This window comes from Narcine bancroftii, chromosome 3 (assembly GCF_036971445.1).
Source record: "Narcine bancroftii isolate sNarBan1 chromosome 3, sNarBan1.hap1, whole genome shotgun sequence".
Taxonomy (NCBI): domain Eukaryota; kingdom Metazoa; phylum Chordata; class Chondrichthyes; order Torpediniformes; family Narcinidae; genus Narcine; species Narcine bancroftii.
In genome coordinates, this window is record NC_091471.1 from 87,017,591 (window position 1) to 87,042,821 (window position 25,231).

The 25,231-nt window shown below is 41.7% G+C and overlaps 1 protein-coding gene across 5 annotated transcripts in view; it reads left to right on the forward strand.

Annotated features, from left to right (window-relative positions):
• Nucleotides 1–25,231, forward strand: part of kif2a (kinesin family member 2a) — a 142,560-nt gene that overhangs the window by 52,251 nt on the left and 65,078 nt on the right. For 3 of the 5 annotated variants that reach the window (XM_069924479.1, XM_069924482.1, XM_069924481.1), the window contains exon 8: nucleotides 12,332–12,412. The exons of the other annotated variants lie outside the window; for them this stretch is intronic. In XM_069924479.1, coding sequence (XP_069780580.1) covers nucleotides 12,332–12,412 — 81 coding nt within the window. The remainder of the gene's footprint in view (nucleotides 1–12,331; nucleotides 12,413–25,231) is intronic. 5 annotated transcript variants of the gene reach the window in all.

Below are 25,231 nucleotides of genomic sequence, written 5' to 3' on the forward strand. Positions count from 1 at the left end.
TGTGGCACCCATACCTCTTTCCTGATGCCAGCAGTGAGAACAGAGCATGTGCTGGATGGTGTGGATCCTTGATTGCTGCTACTTTCCGACAGCAGCTTTCCCTGTAAATGTTCTTGATAATGGGGGGGGCGGAGGGGTGGTGGTATTTGCCTGTGATTTCCCAGGCTGTGTCCACTAACCTTTGGAGGGCTTTATGCTCAGGGGTATTGTTATCCCCATACCAGAAGTGATGGAGCAGGTCAGCACACTTCCACCACTTCTCTGTAGAAATTTGCCAGGGTTTCTGGTGTCATACCAAACCTCTGCAAACTCCTGAGGAAGTAGAGGCGCTGACATGGTTTCTTCACGATGCCATTTGTGTGTTGGGTCCAGGAAAGTTCCTCCGAGATAGTGATTACCAAGAACTTAAATTTGCTCACCCTCTCTATCTCGAATCCCCCAATGATCACTGGATTGTATATCCCTGGCTTTCCCTTCCTGAAGTCAACAATCAGCTCCTTGGTTTTGGTGATGTTGAGTACAAGGTTGTTGTGGGTGCACCATTCAGTCAAGTTTTTAATCTCCATCCTGTTTGCTGACTCATCCTCTTCCTTTATACAACCCACCACTGTGGTATCATTGGCGAATTTGTAGATGGTGTTATAGTTGTACCAGGCCACACAGTCGTAGGTGTAAGGTGAGTAGAGCAGGAGGCTAAGAACACAGCCCTGTGGTGCTCCGGTACTAATGGAGATTGTGGAGGAGATGTTCTTACCAATCTTCATTGACTGTGATCTGGAGGTGAGGAAATCCATGCCCAGAGGGGTGTTAGCTCCCAGGTCTTGGAGTTTGCTAATCAGTTTGAGGAGATGATGATGTTAAATGCTGAACTGTAGTTGATAAAGAGCAACCTGATGTATGCATCTTTGCTGTCTTGGTGTTCAAGGGCTTTGTTTAAAGCCAGTGAGATGACATCTGCCATAGACCTGTTGCTACGATAGGCAAACTGGAATGTATCCATGTCACCACTCAGACAGGAGCTGATAAGCTTCATCACCAGCCTTACAAAACAATTCATCACTCTTGATGTTAATGCTACTGGTTGATAGTCATTAAGGCAGGTTACTGCACTCTTCTAGGGCACTGGTATGATTGACACCTGTTTGAAACAGGTGGATACCATGCCCTGCTGGAGTAAGATATTGAAGATATCCATGAATACATTGGTAAGTTTGTCAGCATTGAATATTTAAGGCTGGGCCAGGTACTCCATCTGGGCCGGATGCTTTCCTCGGATTCACTTTCCTGAAGGCAGGATGGGATTATTAAGCGATGGTGGGGTGCGGAGTGGTGGTTCTTCACTGTTACCGTCGTCAAATCAGGCTTAGAAGGCATTGAGTTCCTCTGGGAGCAAAGCTTTACCATCTGCTATTTCACCAGATTTGGTTTTGTAACAAGTTAAGGCATTTAGGCTCTGCCACAGCTGTTGGGTGTCCTTTGTTGGTTCCATTTTCATCCTGAATTTCCACTTCGCCTGGGAGATAGATTTCTGCAGGTCATACCTGCTTCTACTGTACTGATCTGAATTTCTGGACCTAAATGCCTGTGGCTCTCAGTAGGTCCTGGATTTCATTGTTCATCCAGGGTTTCACCAACCTTCACAATTGTTCTCACTTGGGGGTGTCACATGATGGAGAGGTGGCTGGTCGGGTGAAACCAGCCCTCTCTGGAGAATAACTTAGAGTGGGAAAAAAAACAAAGTTGCAACTTAAAAAATACAGGAAATAGGACATAAACATTGAAATAAAAAGAAAATGGCTCTGAAGAAAGAAAGAGATGGGACGAACAGCAAAGAAGAGCCGAAGAAATCGCCAGAAAACAAAAAAGAAGGCCTTACCTTCACACTGGAACCAGGAGGTCTCCTGAGTAAGGTAGCCTGAGCTGCGAAGCCAGCAGGTGAGTAGCGTCAGGGCGAGAAGTCGCAGGGCATGCTCCACCATTGGCTGTTGAAAGAAAGTGGAAAGCCAATGAGTATGCGCGATTCCTCGCGCATGCACAGAACGCATTCCAGTCAGGACACTGAAGTGAGCAGTCATCAGCATCAAGTTCCTGCAAGCCCAATAGCGAGTAAATCAGGAGAAACAGCCCTGCAAACAGACGCTACATCAAGTGACGACACGGAGCATAAGGTAGAAGACTTGGAAGAGGCAAGGAAGATACAGAAGAAAGTTAAAGGTAAAAGCTTAAAACAAACAGTCAATATAAAGTACTTTGACAATCAGATGAGAGACGATGGAAACATTAATGTCAGAAATCAGAGTTAATAGAGAATGTGTACTAGAAGCAGATATAAAAATTCAACAAATGGAAAATGTAATAAGGGATATGAAAAAACAATGAAGATGTGGAAGAGAGAGTGAAAAAGGTGTGGAACTGAAAATGGCTGTCTTAAAGGAAAAAGTGGAAGCAAGGAGTAAAGCAGTCACGAAGACACAGGAAATGGCATTCTTGAAAATTTTAATAGACATAATAATATTAAAATAGTGGGCCTGAAAGGAGATGTGGAAGGTACGGAGATAAAAAGATTTTAAAACAATGGATCTTAGAAATTTTGGAGACAGAAGAACTTCAGGAAGAAATAGAAATTGAAAGAGTTCACAGAGTATTGGCTCCGAAGCTGCGGGCACAGCAAAGACTACGCTCCATCCTGGTCAAGTTATTAAGGTATCCGACAAGGGAAAAAATATTAGAGCTGGCGGCCAGACGAACAAAATAAATTAAAGGTCCATTGCAACATAATGGGAATAAAATATTTTTCAACCTGGATATAAGTTTTGAACTAATAAAGAAACACAAGGAGTTTAACCTATTAAAAGACACATTATGGAGAAATGGTTACAATTTTGTCTTGTGGCACCCGGCAGTGTTAAAAATATTTATCCCGGATGGACAAAATAGACTGTTTAATGACCCAAGAAAAGCTCGAGACTTCATGGAACAACTGACAAATATTCAACAAAGAGGAGAGTAATCGACAGAACTGAGACAGTTAAAGACAAATATATGTAAATATGTTTGGAGGTTAATCAGTTAATTGATAGTTGGATTATATGAGAGCTTTGTTTCATTGTTTAGAAAATATCCTTTAAATTCTCCGGGGGAGGGGCTGGCGCTGGGGAGGGACAGTCTGCTGCAAAACCAGTTGACAATTGCAGTTTATACTGCAGCCTGCAAAATTAAGGGTATTGTGGTTGTCCTGCAGGTCAGCAAGGGCAACTCAATAAGGGAGGTTTTCTCTACATTTTCATTTTTACAGTTTCTTAGTCTTTTTATGTTTCTTAATTTTTTTCCGGATGTTTATGTCAGCATGTATAGAAAGATATGTTAATTTTTGAGATGTGGTGGGAGAAAGAGTTGGAGGATCTGAGAAGGTGGTATGTAAAAATTGTGGGCTTGTGGCAACTGTAAGTTATGGACATATGACATCATGTTGAAATAGGATGAATATCGAGACTAAACCTCAGGTTTCATCCAGAGAAGAGGAAAAGCATTTATTAACGTGCTGTCAGGTTTAATATAATGTGGCGTCATGACATCTGGAGTACATACTACCTCATGACATTCATGTTGAGTAGGCCAGGGCTTCTCCATAGACCTACGGGTGCTGCTGAGCCACTATACCTCATGGGTGTAGTGGCTAGTTGCCAGTAGATAGGAGCCTGTTATATCTAGCTATCATGAGTTGGGAGCTGTTAGTGCTGGTTCTGCCTGTTCCTCCCAAGCATACCTCTACATAGCTCCCCACAAGAACCAGCAGTAAGTGACCAACCGGCTCAGCAGTTCTGTTTGAGTGCAGACGTGAATGCCGACGTGCTGTGCAGAACCGTGCAGGGAGAGCGAAACCGACCTGTCGTGTGCATGGCGCTATGCTGGTGCATCGTGTATTGCATAAAATCATACAGGGTACTGGTGCATTGTGTACAAAAGCTGCTGGGAAGGAAGTGTACAATCAATTGGTGAGCCAAAACCAATCGTCGACAACACTCATTAATAGGAATCATGAGACACTTAAGGTCTGCAAAAGGTAATCAAAGACAGTTGTGAAAAGTCAACGTTGATTTCAGACAATTACAGTTAAGGCACATGAGAAACTCAGAACAGTATTTGAAACTAAAAGTCCATACTGTAGACAGGTTGTTGGTAAATGTGAGAGTTTATAGAGCTAGTCCTAAAGTCTGCTAGAAAAAAGTTAAGTTTAGGAAGTCTAGTAACAGCTGAAGCCAGCAATGACACACAGGAGCAAGTAGGTGGCGGTCTACGGAGCAATCGTTCATTGCTGCTCAAAATCTGTAGTGTCATACAGGAGCTGGCAGGTGGCGCTCTGCAGAGCAACTGTCAGAGCTGCAAAAAATCTGGCTGTCCACCCAGCGTGTAAGCAATGCTATGTTGAGCACCAGACCAAACCCTGTTGCAATGAGTTTTGCCTGCAGTTCGAGGACTCAGAGAGGTGGCTTTTTAAAAGAAAATGTTTTATTTCACAGGTCAATACCTGGGTCGATTCTTCCATCAGGGAGGGAGGGGGTGGAAATCTTCCCTCTGGGATGTGTGATCTTCTCTCGGGATTAATAGTTGTCCTTCAGAACGTGGGCTTCTTCTCTTGGGTAGGGGTCACTTGTTGTTCCTGGGTCGAGTAGACTTCCCTGTGGGAGTAACTGGTTAAAACATGGATGGTGGGGGGGGAGAGGGGCTCCCTCCAGACACAGCTACTGAGATACAAATGACTCAAGGTCTGAAGAGGCAAGTTTGAAAAACCTGTGTTGATGACAGCAGACCTTGCTGATTTATGACCCCTTCAGATACTGGAGTTCAGGGAGTGTAAACATTTTGCAAAACTGTGGCTACTATGCTATGCTTTGTCGAGTATCTACATGCAGCTTTTGAAGTATACAAACAGTTTCCCCAAGTTGTTGCAGCTGGTTTCTCAGTTTGTGAGGCAGAAAACAACAGTTTAGGTCGTATAGTTTTGTCTTTCCAAACCTGCTGTATGTTTGGTTGACCATGCCTCTTGCTTGATTGATGGCTTTGTTGATGACCTGTTGAAGTTGTTTGTAAAATCTACAGTTGACCAGTTTGTGGAAGCAAGCTGTGTTTTGCAGAAATGTTGTAGTTGTTGCTTAGGCTTGTGAAGAGAAAGTTCGTTGTCCACAAGTGAGCTGTTTGTGAAAGTTTGCAGTCGATGCTCAGGCTTGCAGAGTTCATTGCTGGGTCTAACTACAGTTAGACCCTTGTCGGGGTCACCAAAGTGGCAGATGTAAGTTATGGACATGTTGAATGCCATCATGTTGAAATAGGATGAATAACTAGACCACGCCTCAGGTTTCAGCCAGAGAAGAGGAAAAGCATTTATTGACGTGCTGTCAGGCTTGATATAGACAAACAACAGGTGACCTGGTGTCATGGCATCTGGAGTATGTATTATCTCATGACATTCACGTTGAGTAGGCCAGGGCTTCTCCATAGACCTATGGGTGCTGCTGAGCCACTATGCCTCATGGGTGTAGTGGCTAGTTTCCAGTAGATAGGAGCCTGTTGTGTCTAGCTATCATAAGTTTGGAGCTGTTAGTGCTGATTCTGCCTACTTCCTCCCCCCCCACCCCACGTTCTGCTACAGGCTAACAGAATAAATACGTTGAAGTTTATGACAATTAATATTAATGGAATACATAACCAAATCAAGAGAAAAAGATGATTGACATCACTAAAAAAAAATTAAAAATAGATTTAGGATTTGTACAGGAAACTCATTTAACAGAAGAACATCTTAAATTGAAGAGAGACTGGGTAGGACATGTGGTAGTGTCATCTTTCAACTCAAAGGCTGGGGTGGGGGATAGCTACCTTAATTAATAAAAAAAATGCCTATTAAATTAGAAAAACTAGTTACAGACCCAGCTGAGAGATATGTTATGATAGTATGCCAGATTTACTCAGAATTCTGGAACTTATTCAATGTATATGCACCCAATGAGGATAATCAGAAATATATGCAGGATTTTTTTTTACAATTAGCAGATATACAAGGACACATCTTACTGGGAGGAGATTTTAATTTTAGCTTTGATCTGTTATTAGATAAAATCAGAAAAAATACCCAAAAAAGCAGCTAAATTTACATCAAGTTCAATGCAAGATATGAAAATTATAGACATATGGAGAAAACAACACCCAAAAGACAGAGATTACTCATATTATTCTAACAGACATAAGACTTATTCCAGGATTGATATGTTTTTACTTTCAGCCCAAATATAAGGGAGAGTCCAAGATGTTGAATATAAAGCAAAATTGTTATCAGATCACTTCACCCTTACGGCGAACAATGCTCTGGAGGATACTTCAATTAAAGGATATAGATGGAGACAATCTCATCCTGCTAAAAAGACAAGATTTTAGGCAATTTATAGAACAACAAATAAAAATATATTTTGATATGAATGCAAATTCTGTAACAGATAAATTTATATTATGAGATGCAATTAAAGCTTTTATTAGAGAGCAAATAATAAGTTTTTATTATGCCAAAATGTTTGGCCTGGAAGTCAGCCTGAAGAAAACTGAGGTCCTCCATCAGCCAGCTCCCCACCATGACTACCAGCCCCCCCACATCTCCATCGGGCACACAAAACTCAAAACGGTCAACCAGTTTACCTATCTCGGCTGCACCATTTCATCAGATGCAAGGATCGACAATGAGATAGACAACAGACTCGCCAAGGCAAATAGCGCCTTTGGAAGACTACACAAAAGAGTCTGGAAAAACAACCAACTGAAAAACCTCACAAAGATAAGCGTATACAGAGCCGTTGTCATACCCACACTCCTGTTCGGCTCCGAATCATGGGTCCTCTACCGGCACCACCTACGGCTCCTAGAACGCTTCCACCAGCGTTGTCTCCGCTCCATCCTCAACATCCATTGGAGCGCTCACACCCCTAACGTCGAGGTACTCGAGATGGCAGAGGTCGACAGCATCGAGTCCACGCTGCTGAAGATCCAGCTGCGCTGGATGGGTCACGTCTCCAGAATGGAGGACCATCGCCTTCCCAAGATCGTATTATATGGCGAGCTCTCCACTGGCCACCTTGACAGAGGTGCACCAAAGAAAAGGTACAAGGACTGCCTAAAGAAATCTCTTGGTGCCTGCCACATTGACCACCGCCAGTGGGCTGATAACGCCTCAAACCGTGCATCTTGGCGCCTCACAGTTTGGCGGGCAGCAGTCTCCTTTGAAGAAGACCGCAGAGCCCACCTCACTGACAAAAGGCAAAGGAGGAAAAACCCAACACCCAACCCCAACCAACCAATTTTCCCTTGCAACCGCTGCAATCGTGTCTGCCTGTCCCGCATCGGACTGGTCAGCCACAAACGAGCCTGCAGCTGACGTGGACTTTTTACCCCCTCCATAAATCTTCGTCCGCGAAGCCAAGCCAAAGAAGAAAGAATAAGTTATACAACTAAAATCAAAAAATAACATTACCAAGAAATAGAAAAATTAGAAAAAGATACAGTAATTCTAGAGAAAGATTTAATGAAAGGAGAAGATATAGAGAAAAAAAAAGACAATTGACAGAAAATTTTGAAATATGATAGGTTACAAACATACCAAGTGGAAAAAAGCATAATGCAAACAAAACAAAGATACTATGAATTAGGAGAAAAACCCCACAAAATCTTGGTTTGGCAGTTGAAGACAGAACAAGTAACAAGAACTTGTAGCAACAAGGAAGGAAATAATCAGATTTCATATAAATCATAAGAGATTAATGAAAATTTCAGGAAGTTTTATAAGCAATTATACTAATCCGAGGTCCTAGAGAAGTATAAAGAAATAGATAAATTTTAGTCAATTCGGAATAACAAGGGAAAATTAGCAAATCCCCTGATGGTTATGGAAGTATATGACATGTTAATGACTCTAGCAAATAATATAGCACCAAGTGAAGACAGATTCCCCACGGAATTTTACAAAACAACTTATTAATTCCACTGTTTCTAGATGTAATAAAATAGGTGGAAAAAACTCAGAATCTACCTGAATCTTGTAAGATGGCAATAATCATATAATTCCGAAAACAGAGAAAGACCCATTGTCACCATCTTCATGCAGATCAATTTCCTTATTAAATACTGATTATAAATTAATTGCAAAATTACTAGCAAATAGATTAGCGAATTGTTTACAGAAGTTGGTGAAATCAGATAATTGGGGATTTGTTAAGAATAGAAGGGCAGCAGATAATCTATGTAAATTTATCAATTTGATACATACGGCACAAGAAAATAAAGAATCAACAGTGGTAGTAGCTCTAAATCCAGAAAAGGCCTTTGATAGGCTGGAATGGAGCTTTCTCTTTAAAACACTACTGAAATTTAAATTACCAAAAAAAAATTAATTGGATCAAAGCCCTATGTAATAATCCCAAAGCAAGAGTGCTAACCAATGTTTATATTTCATATTATTTCAAATTGAGTATGTCAACAAGACACGGATGCCCACTAACACCTTCTCTTTTTGCCTTGGCAATAGAACCATTGGTAGACATGATAAGAACAGATAGAATGATAAAGGGAATGAGGATTAAAGAGGGAGAATTTAAAATTAGTTTATTTGTAGATGACATTACAGTATATTTAACACATCCTGAAGAATCAATAAAGAGGTTACATACCAAATTGAAAGAACATGGGATGATTTCAGGGTACAAAGTTAACTCTGATAAAAGTATGCCAATGAATACGGCAAACTATACACAATGTAAAAAAAAAATCCCTTTTAAATGGCAGATACAGGCAACATGTTATTTGGGCATCAGAATAATAATAATTTAAATCATTTATTTAAACTAAATTATCAGCCGTTAATGGAAAAAATACAAGAGGACTTAGAGAAATATAAAGAGTTGCCGATAACTCTAATAGGGAGAGTAAACTGTATCAAAATGAATGTATTTCCACCGTTACAATATTTATTTCAAAAATTGAATAAATTGATAAGAAAATTTTTATGGAAAGGTAAGAAACCAAGAATAGCCTTGGAAAAGCTGATAGGGACATATAAACAAGGGGAATTGCAGTTGACAAATTTTAAAAACGACTATAAGGCTGTCCAGATTTTTATAAGGTAGAACAACCAGCTTGGCTTAGGATGTTGCTATATAAACTAGGGAAAAATGTTTTGGAACATGTACTTTACAAGTGGAATGAGAAGTTAGTGCAACATAATAGTCTAACAATACTACACTATATATTTAAAAAAATATGGATTAGAGTACATTTAGAGCAAAAGTTAATGAACTATCAAATACCAAATATGTTGCTAAAACAAAACCAATTAATACCTTTCACAGTGAATAATATATATTTTAAGGAATGGTTAAAAAAAGGAATTACAAGAATAAAAATCTTTTCTGGGCAATAATCTACTGACATTTGAACAGCTAAAAGATAAATATGGAATATTTTCATACTATCAATTAAAAACATATTTTAAAGAAAAGCTGGGAAATGATCTAAGGTTGCCGGAAGGGAGTAGCGAACACTATGATAATTAAAAAGTTTATTACAAATATGTAAATTAAATACAAGACAAAGAAAAAGAAGGAAAATTATTTAAACATAAAAATAAGTAATGAAACTTGCAAGGAATTATGTGTGAGCACCATGACAAATAGAATAAATGGTCGGTATTAAGTGATACAATATAATTGGCTTCACAGACTATATGTTACACCTTTCGCTGTAGACACGAAATTGGTACAATGGTACATTCAATTTGGACATGTGCAAGAGTGAAACCCTTTTGGGAAGATTTAAATTCAATGCTATATCAAATTAGAAAAAAACAAGATACTAAAAGACCCAAAAATATTTCTGTTAAGCAATATAAAAGACAAAGAGTTAAAATTAAATTTAAACAAATTCCAAAAACTATTTATCAAGATTGCATTAACAGCGGCTAAAAAATGCATAATGATAACTTAGAAAATGGAAACACCCCTGAAAATACAGCGGTGGCACACAGAAATTAACAAATGTATTCCATTAGAGAAAATCACTTATAACTTTAGAGACAATTATGCACAATATGAACAAATTTGGGACCCTTATATAAAATTCATTGGTAATCGTAACCTCGGGCCTCCAGCTCTTCTCATGTGAAATAGTATAAACAGGCACACGATCCTTTATCCAGACACCTAAAATCTGGAAAGCTCCAAAGTCCGGCAAGTGGGGACCGGCGATTGGGGAGGCGGCTGAGGGACCACGGTCAGGGGAGGCGGCCGAGGGACGGGAGGTTGAGGAAGGCGGCCAAGGGTCCGGCGGTCGAGGAAGGCAGCCGAGGGACCGGCGGTTGGAGGAGGCAGCCGGGGGAGGTGGTGGGCAAGAGGCCGAGGGACTGGCGGACGGGTGGCTGCAGCCGGGGGAGATGGCTGAGGGACCGCGGTCGGGGGACCGGTGGTTGGGGGAGACAGCCATTGGGGAAGACTGCCGGGTGACTGGAAGGGGGTGGGGGTGGATAGGGAGCACAATTCGGGTGCGCTTTCCGAAATCTGGAAAAATCCAAAATTCAGAACACACTGTCCCCCAAGGGTTCCGGATAAAAGATTGTGTACCTGTACCTGTATAAGGAAAAAGTGAATTACACAATATTTAAATGACATGCTCCCTCTTTTTGTTCTTTTATTTTCACTTTCGGTTCTGTTGTCTCCTCTTTATAGTTATTGTCGGGGGGGGGTTGAAGGGAGGGGGTTGAAGGGAGGGGGGTTGGGGAGAAAAAATAAAAAGTCACCATATATATATATACATATATATATATATATTTATTTATTTATACAAAGTTTGTGTAAATTGGTTATATTGTGATGTATTAAATTTTTTAAAAATCCTCTCACCTGCTGCTCTTGTAAATTTCTGCATCTCACATGAGATCCAAGGTAAGCTAGGCAATTGGATGGAGAATTAGCTTGGAGGTAGGAGACAGAGGATGGAGATGGAGGTTTGCTTTTTCAGGCTGGAGGGCTTTGATCAGTGATTAGTAGTAGGAATTGGCTATATTAATGATCTGGATGAGAATATTGGTGGCATAATGAGTAAATTTGTGGATGACACTAAAATTGGTGGTATAGGTAATTAGGAAGGCTATCTAAGATCTTAAGTAGTGGCAAGTGGAGTTTAATTTGGATGAACACAAAAATGTTGCATTTTGTTAAGTCAAACCAGAGCGGGTCTTGAAAAATAGTTGAGCCTCGGGGAATGCTGTGGAACAAAACTCCTTGAAATGGAAACACAGGTGCACAGTGTGATGAAAAATGTATTTGGCATGCTTGCCTTCATTGGTAATGGTATTGAGTACAGTAGTTGGGATGATATGTTGCATCTGTAAGACCACATTTGGAATATAGTGTTCAAAAAAGGTTGCCTTGCTATGAGGAAGGATATCATCAAGCTAGAAAAGAACAAAAATAATTCATGAGGATGATGAGTTAGAAGGGAAGGTTGGATAAGACTTCTTTTCCTGGAGTTTAAGGGGTGACTTTTAGAGATGTACAAGATCATGAGGGGCATAGATAAGATATAGACTCCCAAGTCTTTTCCTTTGTGTTGAAGAGCTTAAAATTGGAGGACATAGGTTTAAGGTGAGCGGGGGAAGGCTTTAAAGGGAAGTAAGGGAACGACCTTTTTGTCGATAGTGCTACATATATGGACAAGCTGCAAGAGGAAGTGAAAGTGGTACAGTTATTATATTCAAAGGACATTTGGACAGGTAAGTGGATTGAATGAATGCTATTCATTGCTATTTGCTTAAGTACAATGTACAGATACAATGAAAGCTTAACTTTAGGAAAGGATCAGAGGGATATGGTTCAAGTGCTGACAAATGGTACTTGCTCAGATAAGCAATTTGGTCAGCATGGGTAAATTGGGCCAAGGACCTGTTTCCATCCTGTACTCGTGTTTTAATTTGTATTGTACCCAGATAAATAGCATAATTATTCTAGTTTTAATATTGGAAGTATTTCAGAGATTTTATGAAGTATTCCATAATCTGCATACTTAGTATAGAACTGTAGATCCATCATCGAAAGCAATGCTAAATAGAAGAACCTCATAACAATTAACCAACCCTTTTAAATTGATTTGAAACAATTCTGTTCAATTTTGTGCTCTGAATAAATACTACTAGTTACTATTCTAGTCAAAACTGCTTGTTTTGAAATTTAAAATAATTAATATAACAATATAGCTCTGATAAAAATGTTCAAAAATAATGTGCTCACCTTCCTTCTTCCAGAAACTGTGCCTCTCAGAAAATTAAGGCGCAACTGGAGACAGCAGGCATTAAGGAACCAGGAGGCAGGCAGAACTCCATCAGGTAGCAGACAGGAACTAAACAGGTAGCAGAATAGTGAGAGTAATAAATAGAATAATTAGCTGACAATTGAGAAGAATCAAGAGTTTATACTGGTATCTAATGTAATTTTGGGAATCTATCTGCCTTGAAATGTGATCGTGCTATTTTACATCCTGATGTGCTGGTTGATAACAAAGGAGGTTGCAAATGCAGCAGTTTAATTTTCTCCATAAGTGTATTCAAAGGAACACAGTTCTAGTATATTTATGCATTTCTTTGCATTAATACAATGATCAGCTATTTAAAATTTCCATCATTGTTCCCATCCAGAAACAAATCCATGATCAATGGGATCAATCAATTTGATCTGACTGCACTTCTGCCTTTTGTCAATTGTCTAATTTTCACATAAAGTCATTACAGTACCATTTGACCCATCTGGTCCGTGTGGAACTATTATTATGTTTAGTCCCATTGACCCCTCCCATCTATGTACCTATCCAAATTTATCTTAAATGTTGAAATGGAGTCCGTCCGCATTCACCACATGCACTGGCAGCCTGTTCTACCATCACCAACCTCAGAGTGAAGAAGTTCCCCAAATGTTCCCCTTAAACATTTCTCCTTATCCTCTAGTTCTTGTCTCCCAAAAATCATGTTTGCATTTACCCTATCTATATAACCCCACCCCCCCAATAATTTTGTATACCTCTTTCAAATCTCCTCATTCGCTGATGTTCCAGGGAATAAAGTCCCAATTTATTCAACCTTTCCCTATAAATTCAGATCAAGTCCTGTCAATGTTTTTAAATATTTTCTATACCTTTTTCAACCTTATTGATATCTTTCCTGTGGGTTCGTGACCAAACCTGCACACAATATTCCTAATTTGGCGTCACCAATATCTTGTACAACCTCATCATAACATCCCAACTCCTGTACTATATACTTCAATTTATGAAGGGTAGCATGCCAAAAGCTTTCTTTTCGGCGCGATCTATCTGTGGTGCGACTTTTAAGGAATTAGATTTTGTCTTTCAAGATCTCTTGACTCTACCGCACTCTGCTGTGCACTGTTGTTTACCATGCAAGTCTTGTCCTGGTTTGTTGTCAGCAAACAATAATAGACCCAGCACTTATCCCTGAGGCACACCACTGGTTACAGGCCTCCAGTAAGAAAGGCAATCATCTACTACAATTCACTGGCTTATCTTGCAGAATCCATAGCCCCTTTTACACAGCCACTTCAATGTGAGAATGTTACGCCTTTATTGCGCTATGCCTTCCGTTTAAAAGGTACGAACACGGAATGGGAGTGGGTGGGGTCATTGCAGTCCTCCCTTTAAGCCGGCTGCAGAGGTAGTCACAACACCAAATCAATGTCTGTGTGAAAAGGGCAATCCGGCAAGCTGGGGCCAGGACAGGAAAGGATGTGTATGTGCACTGTTTTGATGACATGTAAGAGCACCCCCACCACCTTGTGATGATAGCCCCAGTTACTGCTCTATGCCAGGTCGCTACTGTGGGTATTGCTTGGAATGGTCACGAGTAAGTTGAGGTGCCATAGGTGGTCTGTGATTAGTAAGGGATTACTTAAGATGGTATGTGAGTAGAAAGAAAAAATTTGAAAACCACTGATCTACCATATGATTTACTGAACTATAACTAATGCCCTGAAGATGGATACTGGGTCAAAATGCCTCAATTTGTACAGTTCCACTACAAAATCACAAGATCTAAGCAGAACTTTCTCTGGATTGTTTCCCATAAACTGAGAATCGATCTGGAAGTCACATCATGGGCTTTTCTAAGATTCCTAAGGGATGGAGGGAGCATAAATGTCCACTATATTTCATGTTCACGCCAAGCCAAGTAAATACTACATGGTCCATTGCTTACAGTGCCATAGAATTATATATCAGTTACAGCAGCAGTGAATTGTCAGACTCAAAAGTCCATATATAGGCAATGTTTCTCAGGCTGCAGTTTTATGATCTGATATATAGGCCCACACTTGGATATTCACACACCACAATTTCAAAATTTGCACACAATACAAAATATAAATAATGGTCCATAAGGGCCTAATTTTCAGGTGCCACAGGTGGTTTGGTGACTTGGGTAAACATTGAAAATGAGATTTAATGCAGATGAAGCATTTTGACAGAGGAATAAGGAGAGGTGATATAAACCAAATTGTACCATTTTAAACTAGGGAGCAGCACAGAAAGGACTGCAGTTTATGGTAACAAAATGTGAAAGCTATTTAAAATAAAGAATACATTTGTGTTCTTTGGCTTCTTTAGTAGAATCACAATAATTATGCAGTTAAGTTCTGATAAACATTCATAATACACTGAATATGTGTGTGCCTGTTTGAATTAGTAATTGTGTACTGTTTAACATTCTCCCCTTTTTCTATTATGATTTTCCCATGCTCTTTTATAAATTGTGCGTGTATGTTTTATTAAATTGTTCACGTATTTTCCCACGCTCCTTTATAAATTTTGCACCTGTGTTTTACTCCCGCTACGATTTTCCATGCTTTTCTATTAATTGTTGTGTTAGTTAACTGTCGGCATTACTCACTATTATCACCCTAATTTCAACTTCACATCGAAGAACCGAGGGAATATTTTTTGGGGGAGGGAAAGTGTGTCTTTTATGCCGTCAAATACGCTATGTTATACGTCACACTGGATACTGACGCCATTGTGTTACATGACCCACCTCTTTTGCTCCTGGAATGCTGGCTTGCTGTGTAAAATCACATAATGTGTAAAGCAGACCCGTCATTAAGCCGACTTTGGTTGGTTACACTGACCCGTCATTAAGCCGGCTTTGGTTGGTTACACTGAACCAAACAATGTTGGCATAATGCCGGGTCTTCTTTATGGCAGTATTGCAGGATCTCTGTGTTAAAAGCCCTCATGTCTCATCCTGAGTACTGAGCGACTGAATCATCTTCACCAACCTTCCACGTGGGTCCTTTTTAAAGACCTATCTAAAGTCCATGTAGACGACACCCATTACCTTTCCTTCAATTTCGTTGATACATCAGAACAGAAGGCCGAAGGGTGGGGATTCTCAGGATGCTAGGTCACACTAGCATCATCAGGCAGCAGATACAAGCAACCAAGATGGAAAACAGACTTGCATGTAGTATTTTTAGATTTTGCCAATACCTTTGGATCAGTCCCTCATTAGATGCTTCAACTTCTTCAAAGCTACAGAGGCCATTGTGCTTCTCATCCAAGTGTATTTTTAGTATCTCCAGTTCTCCATTACAACACAGGAATACATCACTGCTTGGCAGCTGCTGGAAATAGGCAGAATGGCAGGATGCACCATCTCTCCCCTTGCTTTCACCATGGCAATGAAGCTTATCCACGCATCATGTTGGGTGGTAGGAGGGGAGTGCCTAAAGAGTGCATTATGCTTACCTCCAATTAGAGCATGACCACATTAACAACAACAAAGGCCTGCAGTAAGTGTCTCCTCGATAAGCTTCATAGCAACATCACATAGGCATGAATGGAAATCAAACCAAGCAAATCTCACAGTGTTTCCATTGTCAAGGGCAGGCTTGTAGATGAAAGAGTTTGCATTAATAAAGAACTGACGGTTCCTTGAGAAGGTACTGTGGATGAGGCGCAAGAATGGAAGACACAATATTATACTAATCTTAAAGTGAAAGTGTGCCTGGTTGAAGTTGGTTGTAGAGGATTTGTTGCCAAATCCATGATCAAGCTTCTGAGGGAATTAGGAATCACAGACCAGGCTCTCAGGAAGGCAATTAAATCACTCTCTAACTCAGCTGAAACGAGCAGTCACTGGGTATAGATAAAAGGGGGGATCTTACAAATGGCCATGAGGAGAAATGGATATGGGACACTTAGGTTTGATTAGCCTGTGGTGGGCCTGCCTTAGCAAAGGGTGTCTTGTGCTTAAAAGGCCAAAACACCAAATGATACCAAGGAATATAACTGAAGGTGCGTTATATTCCCTGGTGGCCATCCTCCATTATTGCAATTGAGAAAAACTAACCGTACTATCTCTATGAGAGCAGATCAATCTAACCAATACTAAAATGTCGAGGTTTGTAACACCAGTTTCTATAAATCAACGTATTTTACTCTAGTAGTATTTTTAGTTCATTTTAAATCCTGTTTACTTAATTTGATCCTCTTCCAACCAAGATTGCATGTCTGAGTGTTCTTGGATCTAGTGGAAGAACTAAAAGCCTCTATTCCTTTCAAATTTTGTTTTATTGGTACATGTAATTAATAATGCATACATAGCCATAGTTTATAAGTTAAAAAATTACATGATTTTATAATTTTTTCCCCTCCGCCCATTCCCTCCCACAGTAAACCCCTCCCCCATAGATAGAAGGAAGAAATAAAATGTCAAGAAAAAAGAATCACAAAGCAAAACTGGATATATCTTATAACTACATCATATTTTAAAAATATTATCTCCTACAACTATACTTATGACCAGTAAATAAAAAACATATAACAAAATTATATATAAAATAAGCTAAACTAATAATAGTTTAAATTTAAAAATAAATTGAAATAAAGTGAGGTGAGGTGAGGCCGGGGAGTGACGAAAAGCAATTTATAATTTTAAAAGTAAGTTGAGTAAGTAATTATAAAGTTTAACACCAATCTTTTGCATATATGGAAACCAAATTTTCAGGAAGACTTCATTCCTTAAATTATATGTGATCTCCGTGCCATCTATCTAATACCAAATCAGTTTCTAATTTCCACGAAACAGCTATACACTTTCTAGCCACAGTTAATGCAATTTTTAAGAAGTTTCTTATCCAATTGGATAAGTTTCAAAGCCTCTATCCTTGATACTGTTTTGGAGTACCTATGTATTTTTAATTCTAGGAAACTTCTTTGTAATATATATTTTAATGTCTTGCTCTCAGCTATGTACAATCTTAAGCAAAATACAGAAGTTTAAGTCAATTTTCAAAATGAGTTTATTTTTGTGTACTTGAGTACCATATTTTAACTCGAAAAAATGTATATACGCATATAACTCACAGAAAATCATAAATTGTGTAAAAATATTTTGGTATAACGTGCACACACATATACCATGCAGGTGTAGTATAAATTCTGACTGACAAAAGCAATTTGCATTTAAATAAGACATGAGACAAAACACATACCTGTATCCACAGGTAATCTCCTGCAATTAACACCCAATCAACTTCCCCCAGAGGTATCAATCGCCCATTATGTAGATAATATCCTGCTGCAACACATGAACAAACTTTGGAGAGGAATCAGTTAAAAAGATTGAAGACAGGCTTCAGAGATGAGCAGGATTTTAATTCTAATACTGTCTCAAATCAGAGGCATTTGATATGTTAATCTCCACCCTCAGGGATGTGTCTGGGCAATTAACATTGATAATGTGCAGTGTCCTAGCCATGATGTCCTGTTTATTGGAAAACCATGGGATTCAGTGCAATAGATATTCCCAAGATCAAAATTTCCCATGCCAGCTATAAATTGTGCGCGATCTGTCATTGCCGTTATTATATTCCCGCTCTCTCTATAAATTGCCGGTTTGACTTCCATGCCTGCTATTAATTGTGCGCATTCTTTCAACATGTAAAAATATTCTCATATGGCGCGCACATGCATATAAAACGCAGGGGGTGCCTGGTTTGTATAATACGCATATAATGCATGCGTTATATGCATAAAAATGCTGTACAGTGTTCAAAACCTGCTACTCTCCAGCTCGTCCAGACTCAATTCCACAGCCATGTTGCCCTCCTCCCCTTGATCGCTGCTGTCCCTTCCCTCCCTTCTCCACTTATCACCTCCTGCCTTTGTGAGCACCCTTCCACCCACTCTTCAGATGGCTTCCGATATTTTTCCATACCTTGAAGGTTATGTTTTTTTACCGTTGCTATATAAAGGACACTGTTTGACCTGCTGAGTGTCTCAGCTTTGTGTTTTCACAAGAATTCTTGCTTGCTGCATCCAAGCAGATACATAAGGTATGCCAATGACAGTAAAATGGACACAAATACAAAACAGAAAATGAGATGATGAATAACAAAAGATGGATAAATATTCATGGTTGCAGTTGTGTTTCTATGGTGGCAGACATATCTTTTGGTGGATCTGGGATCATTGTGGTTTGGGTTTGTTATACAGGGAAGTTCAAAAGCCTCACAGCTGTTGGGTAAAAATAGTTCTTGAACCTGAAGGTGTGAGATGTTAAGCTTCTGTATCCTTGACTTTTTAATTTCCCTATTTCTCATTGTTGGACATTTTCTTTACTTCTCTCGCTGTCCTTAAACAACCAACTGAAAAACCTCACAAAGATAAGCGTATACAGAGCTGTTGTCATACCCACACTCCTGTTCGGCTCCGAATCATGGGTCCTCTACCGGCATCACCTACGGCTCCTAGAACGCTTCCACCAGCGTTGTCTCCGCTCCATCCTCAACATTCATTGGAGCGCTTTCATCCCTAACGTCGAAGTACTCGAGATGGCAGAGGTCGACAGCATCGAGTCCACGCTGCTGAAGACCCAGCTGCGCTGGGTGGGTCACGTCTCCAGAATGGAGGACCATCGCCTTCCCAAGATCGTGTTATAATGCGAGCTCTCCACTGGCCACTGTGACAGAGGTGCACCAAAGAAAAGGTACAAGGACTGCCTAAAGAAATCTCTTGGTGCCTGCCACATTGACCACCGCCAGTGGGCTGATAACGCCTCAAACCGTGCATCTTGGCGCCTCACAGTTTGGCGGGCAGCAGCCTCCTTTGAAGAAGACCGCAGAGCCCACCTCACTGACAAAAGGCAAAGGAGGAAAAACCCAACACCCAACCCCAACCAACCAATTTTCCCTTGCAACCGCTGCAATCGTGTCTGCCTGTCCCGCATCGGACTGGTCAGCCACAAACGAGCCTGCAGCTGACGTGGACTTTTTACCCCCTCCATAAATCTTCGTCCGCGAAGCCAAGCCAAAGAAAAAAAAAAAAATCTCCTTCTCAAGATCTACATGCAAGATTGTCCTGGTAGGCTCATTATTTCTGCTTGCTGTTGTCCCATGTAAAATTCATACTTCGACTTTCTTGTCTCCCCAGTGGCCCTGAAATATGTAGTCCTTTCCCATTTATATCTGAGACACCTTGCATGCTTTCCACCATTTAAACAACTTCTAATTCCTTTGACCCCACTGTCTCATCTGCTTGTCCTCCTCCATTCCCCATCAGGAAGACTTTAGACCATAGATTCTCAAGCTGGGGTGCATGCCTCACCGATGGGCCATGGGAATATTTTGGTAGGGTCGAGCAATATTTTGGGAAATAATTAAAAAGTTGGTTTGAAAAAATTAACTTGTTATGTTGGTGTGAAAGATGCGTCTTCACAACACTGTCAGTACAACACAATTGTAGTAATTTCCAAGTAAAATCATTTTGTTCTTTTTTATTTTCATAACGTATGTTTTTGCTCTTCTGATGTTTCTCTTATTTTAACTGTTGTTATGCTTGGTTAACATTATATTTTTTCTGAACTGATCTTATCATCCATTCCAAATTATATCATTGACGACAAGGATTCCAAATTATCTCAACAATCATGTCTCCATCCATACCCCTTTTTCAGTTCAGTAGTGAGTGAGACCTGTATCTGTATATATCCTTGTGCACTAGTGTATTGATTGAGGAGGGAGGGTCCTCCCCAGGTGCCAACTTGAGGGGGCCAAAATTGGAAAAAAAAAGGGACCCCAGAAAGTAAAGCACAAGGCTAGTGCAGTTTTGATGTACTCTCTGTGAGAAAAAATGTCAGTAACCATGCTTTTGTAGTGGCGCACGTTGCGACGCAGGCGAAGCGGCTCCATGTCTGTCACGGCCATGGCAGTGGAGTAGCCATGTCAAGATGGTGCCGCACGGGCTTTGCTTCCCTCGTGGGCAGAGAGGCCATGCACGCACACTTGGCTGCATCGTCACGTCACTGTCAACACAGGGGCTGGACTTGATGGCAGCCTTATAACGCGCAGCGTGGGATTTTTTGAATAAACCATTAGAAACTAAACTGATTCCAGTTTGTAGTTCTGTTCTCAATTTCCCCTCGTAGCTACCGCTACAATTGGTGACCCTGACGAGCCCAGATGATTCTGGACTCTATACTATGAAACTACCACCCTTCTGGATGCTTCACCCACGCACTTGGTTTAGGCAAGCAGAAGCACAATTCCTCCTCTGGCAGTTCACCTCCATCTCGACAATGTTCTACCACGACATCAGTGCCCTCGACCAAGAGACTGCAGCCAGAGTGGACGACCTGATATACAACTACTCCGCCCCCGAAGGAAGATAAATACCCAGCTCTCAAGTAGCTCCTCTTAAGTATCTTCGGACTGTCCAGACGCCAGCTCACTGCCAGGCTCATACCCTAGATGACCTGGGAGACAAATCACCATCCGCCCTTATGGACGAAATGCTCGTGCTGGCAGAGGGCCACAAGCCATGCCTCATGTTTGAGCAGGCTTTCCTGGAGCAGATGCCAGACGACATTCAGCTGCTGTTAGCAGATGAGGATTTCTTGGATCTACGCAAGGTCACAGCCAGAGCAGATGTGTCCTGTAGTGCACAAAATGTGAAAACGAGTCCGCCATGAACTAGGTGTTGTGCCCCAACTCCAACCGGGCACAACTGCACCCCAGCAAGCTGACAGAGGCACCAAACATACCTGGTGCTTTTATCACCAACGCTGGGGGTGGGGCAATCCTGCTCGTTTCCGGAAAACAGTCAGGTCAGCCACCGCTAATAGCCCCGACAGCTGGCCACATCAATAGACCTGCATGTAACCGATAAAGTTAGTGGCCGATGTTTCCTGGTCGACACAGGTGCCGAACTCTGTGTCATCCCACCAACCGCACTGGAGACATGTACACGACCAGGAGGCCCAATGCTCCGGGTGGCAAACACAACCACCATCAAAACCTTCAGCACGCGCAATGTGCAAATATAGCTCAGCAACGAGAAGTTCTGGTGGAATTTCACACTAGCTGCGGTGGACACATTGCTCTTTCGTGCGCACAGACTGCTGGTTGACGTGAAAGTCAAGTGCCCTAGTGCACACCCGGACTTTCCAAACCATCCAACTCAAAGCTACTGTCGCCGCAACACAGGTTTAGCCGCAGTGAGCACCCCTAAGGACAAGTTTAGCTGGACCCTGGATGAATTCCCGACTATCCTCAGGCCATAATTCACTTCCATCATGCCACAGCACGGGGTGCTACATCACATACGGACCTAGAGGCTCCAGCTTCACACCAAAGCCAGGAGACTTCCCCCAGACAAACTGCAGTTGGCCAAAGAGGAATTTTCCCGGATGCAAGAGTTGGGCATAGTGTGCAGGTCCGACAGTCCGTGGGCGTCCCCACTACACATAGTCCACAAGTCCTTGGGCAATTGGTGGCCCTGTGGGGATTACTGCCACCTTAACGACTCCACCACACCCAAACGCTACCCAGTCCCACACATACAGGACTTCACGGCCAACCTTCATGATGAGAAGGTGTTCTCCAAAGTCAATTTGGTATGTGGCCATCATGAAATCCAAGTCGACCCAGACGACATTGGCAAAACGGCTATTCTCACCTTCGAACTTTTCAAATCCCTCCACATGCCTTTTGGTCTCAAGAACGCGGCGCAAACCTTTCAGTGCTTGATACACGCGGTGGGTAGAGACTTGGACTTTGAGTTGCAAGCAAAGACCACAAAGAACACAGGACCATCTCTGCAGATTTTTCGCTCACCTCTCAGAGTTTGGACTTGGTCATCGTGGCGAAGTGCCAATTCAGGAAAGACTCCATGCAGTTCTTGGGCCACACTATCACCGCGAATGGGGCAGCACCATTGGCAGAGAAAGTCGCAGTCATACGCCAGTTCACTTGCCCCGACACCCTCAAAGGCCTCCAGGAATTCACAGCAATGGTTAACCTTTACAACCAATTCATCCTGGGGGTGGCTCGCATCATGAGTCCACTGTTTGCCATGATATCAGCCAAAAGCATGACCCTAGCGTGGATGGAGGAGGCCGGCACAGCTTTCACCCTGATGAAAAACAGCCTGGCTAAAGCCACCTTGCTACCTCATCCCAGATCTGATGTACCCACAGCACTCACCATAGACACATCGGCAACAGCCATCGGGGCCATCTTTGAGCAATCCTTCAAAGGTCAGTGGAGACCTTTAACCTTTTCCAGCCGCCATCTGTGCCCCCCTGAACTCAAATACAGTGCGTTCGACAGGGAGCTCCTGGCGCTCTACCTGGCTATCAGGCACTTTTGGTATTTCCAGGAGGGCAGGCCCTTTACGGTGTTTATGGACCACAAGCCCCTTAACCACGCCTTCGTCATGGCCAAGGACCCCAGGTCAGCATGCCAACAATGCCACCTATCCTATATATCTGAGTTCACCACCGCCATCCGGCACCTCACCAGCAATGGCAATGTCGTGGCTGACATACTCTCCCGGCCTGCCATCCAGTCTTTATCCCCCGGGCTGGACTACTCCTAGCTGGCACAGGCCTAAAAAGAGGACAAGGAGACGCAGGCTTTCCGCACAGCCATCACCTGCCTCCACTTTGAAGACCTCAGTCTGCCGGACAGCCCCGACACACTCCTATGTGATATCTCCATGGGCACACTGCGCCAAGTGGTGCCTCAGTAATGAAGGCACCAAGTTTTTAAGGCCATTTATGACTTTGCACACCCGTCCTTCAAAACCACAACCCGTATCGTAGCAGACAGGTTTGTATGGCACAGCCTGAAAAAACAAGTCATGCAGATAGCGTGCAATTGCACCCAGTGTCAGACATCCAAAGTCCACCGTCATGTCAAGACTCCAGTCCACCAGTTTGACTCTCCGAAGAGACAGTTCAACATATCCATGTCAGCATCGTGGGCCCACTGCCTGTCTCCCGGGACGCCTGGTACATCTTCAGAGTAATAGACCGTTCCACAAGATGGCCGGAGGCCATTTTTCTAAAGGACACCTCAATCCTGAGATTTGGGGTACTAGGCCACATAACCACCAACAGAGGGGTGCAGTTTACGTCAGCACTGTGGACACAGCTTGCAAAGACTTATCAATCACAGACTTTGTATTCGTCCGCTACAGTCTGCATTCCGCCCCCCTGGCAAAGACCTTATGAAGGCCCATACAAGGTCCTGTGTAAATCTGGCAAAACTTTCACACTGGACATTTGGGGTAGGAAGGAACTGTTCACAGCAGACAGGCTTAAACTGGCACATCTGGACCTTAGCCAGCAGATCATACCAGCACAGTCCAAACGCTGGGGGCGACCGCCTAAAGGCACGACCCCACAGCGCCCAAGGGCAGCAGGACACGAGAGCTGGTTCTGGACGGGGGGGGTGTGGTTGTGTGACAGTGCACATCGCGACTCGTGCAAACTGGCTCTGTGTTTGTCACGGCATTGGAGCAGCTGTGTCAAGATGGCGCCGCCAGTTTTTGCTTTCCACATGGACACATGCACACTCGACTGCATCGTCACGTAATCGCCAGTGCAGGGCTGGGACTTGATAGCCATCTTATAAGTGCAGCGTGGAATTTTTCGAATAAACTGTTGGAAACGAAACTTACTCCAGTGTGTAGTTCTGTTCTCTTTTCCCTCTCGTAGCTACCGGTTCACTAGTGTTTATTTTCATGCCTTTTATTTTTAGGATCAGCGTTCTTCCTTTGATTCTATCATTACCTTTATTAATTTTTTCAATTCTAAGACATAATAAAATATTGATTAATCTGTTTCAGGGAGCTCACACTGTTGTATTTTCAAAATGAGCAGACCAGGCAAGCAAAAGGTTCGTCAATATTCAAAGGAGTTCTTGAAGTTTGGATTTATACTTGCTGTAAACGATGAACGTGCATCTTTTTGCCTATTATGCCAATAAACTTTGACAAATAAGCATCATTTGAAGCTCATTTGAGGGTGAAACATCCTAACCATGTCAATTCAAAATTGAAATATTTTAAATCACTGAAAGAGGAGTTTCAAAATATATCAAAATCACTTCATTATTCGTTGCACACACTATAGCCCTGAATCGTACCCTTGAAGCTAGCTATGAAGTTTCACTGCTGATAGTAAAACATGGGAAGAATCATACGACTGGGGAGGAACTGATTAAACCCACAATATTGTTTCTCAAAACAGTTTTGTGAACAGAATAGATCAGTTTTCCTCAACCTTTTTCTTTCCATTCACATACCACTTTAAGTATTCTCTATGCTGTAGGTGCTCTATAATTAGTAAGGGATACTTAAGGTGGTATGTGGGTGGAAAGAAAAGGTTTGAAAACTGTTTTAATCGTACTTAATTGACTCATTATGTGCATGGTTTCATAACTCCAAAGGAAATGGACGAATGACAATTTTTCTCAAGCAAATTATTTCAGCAACAATTGGGTCTAGAGCAGTGATTCTCATCCTTCCCTTTCCATTCACATGCTACCTTAAGCAATCCCTTACTAATCACAGAGCACAGATGGCATAGGAATTACTTAAAGTGATATCTGAGTGGAAAGAAAAAGGTTGAGAACTATTGGAATAGATGACGTGTGAAGATGTTGAAAAACTGCTTATTGAGAAGTTGAAAGCATGAAAGTTCTCAATACAACTGGATGAATCTACCATACGGGTCAGTGAGGCTCTGTTATTGGCAAACGTGAGATATATTGATCAGGAAGAGTTTCAAGAAGATATGTTGTTTTGTGAATCTTTAGAAACAACCACTACTGCAGTTGATATCTACAGCAAGCTCAAA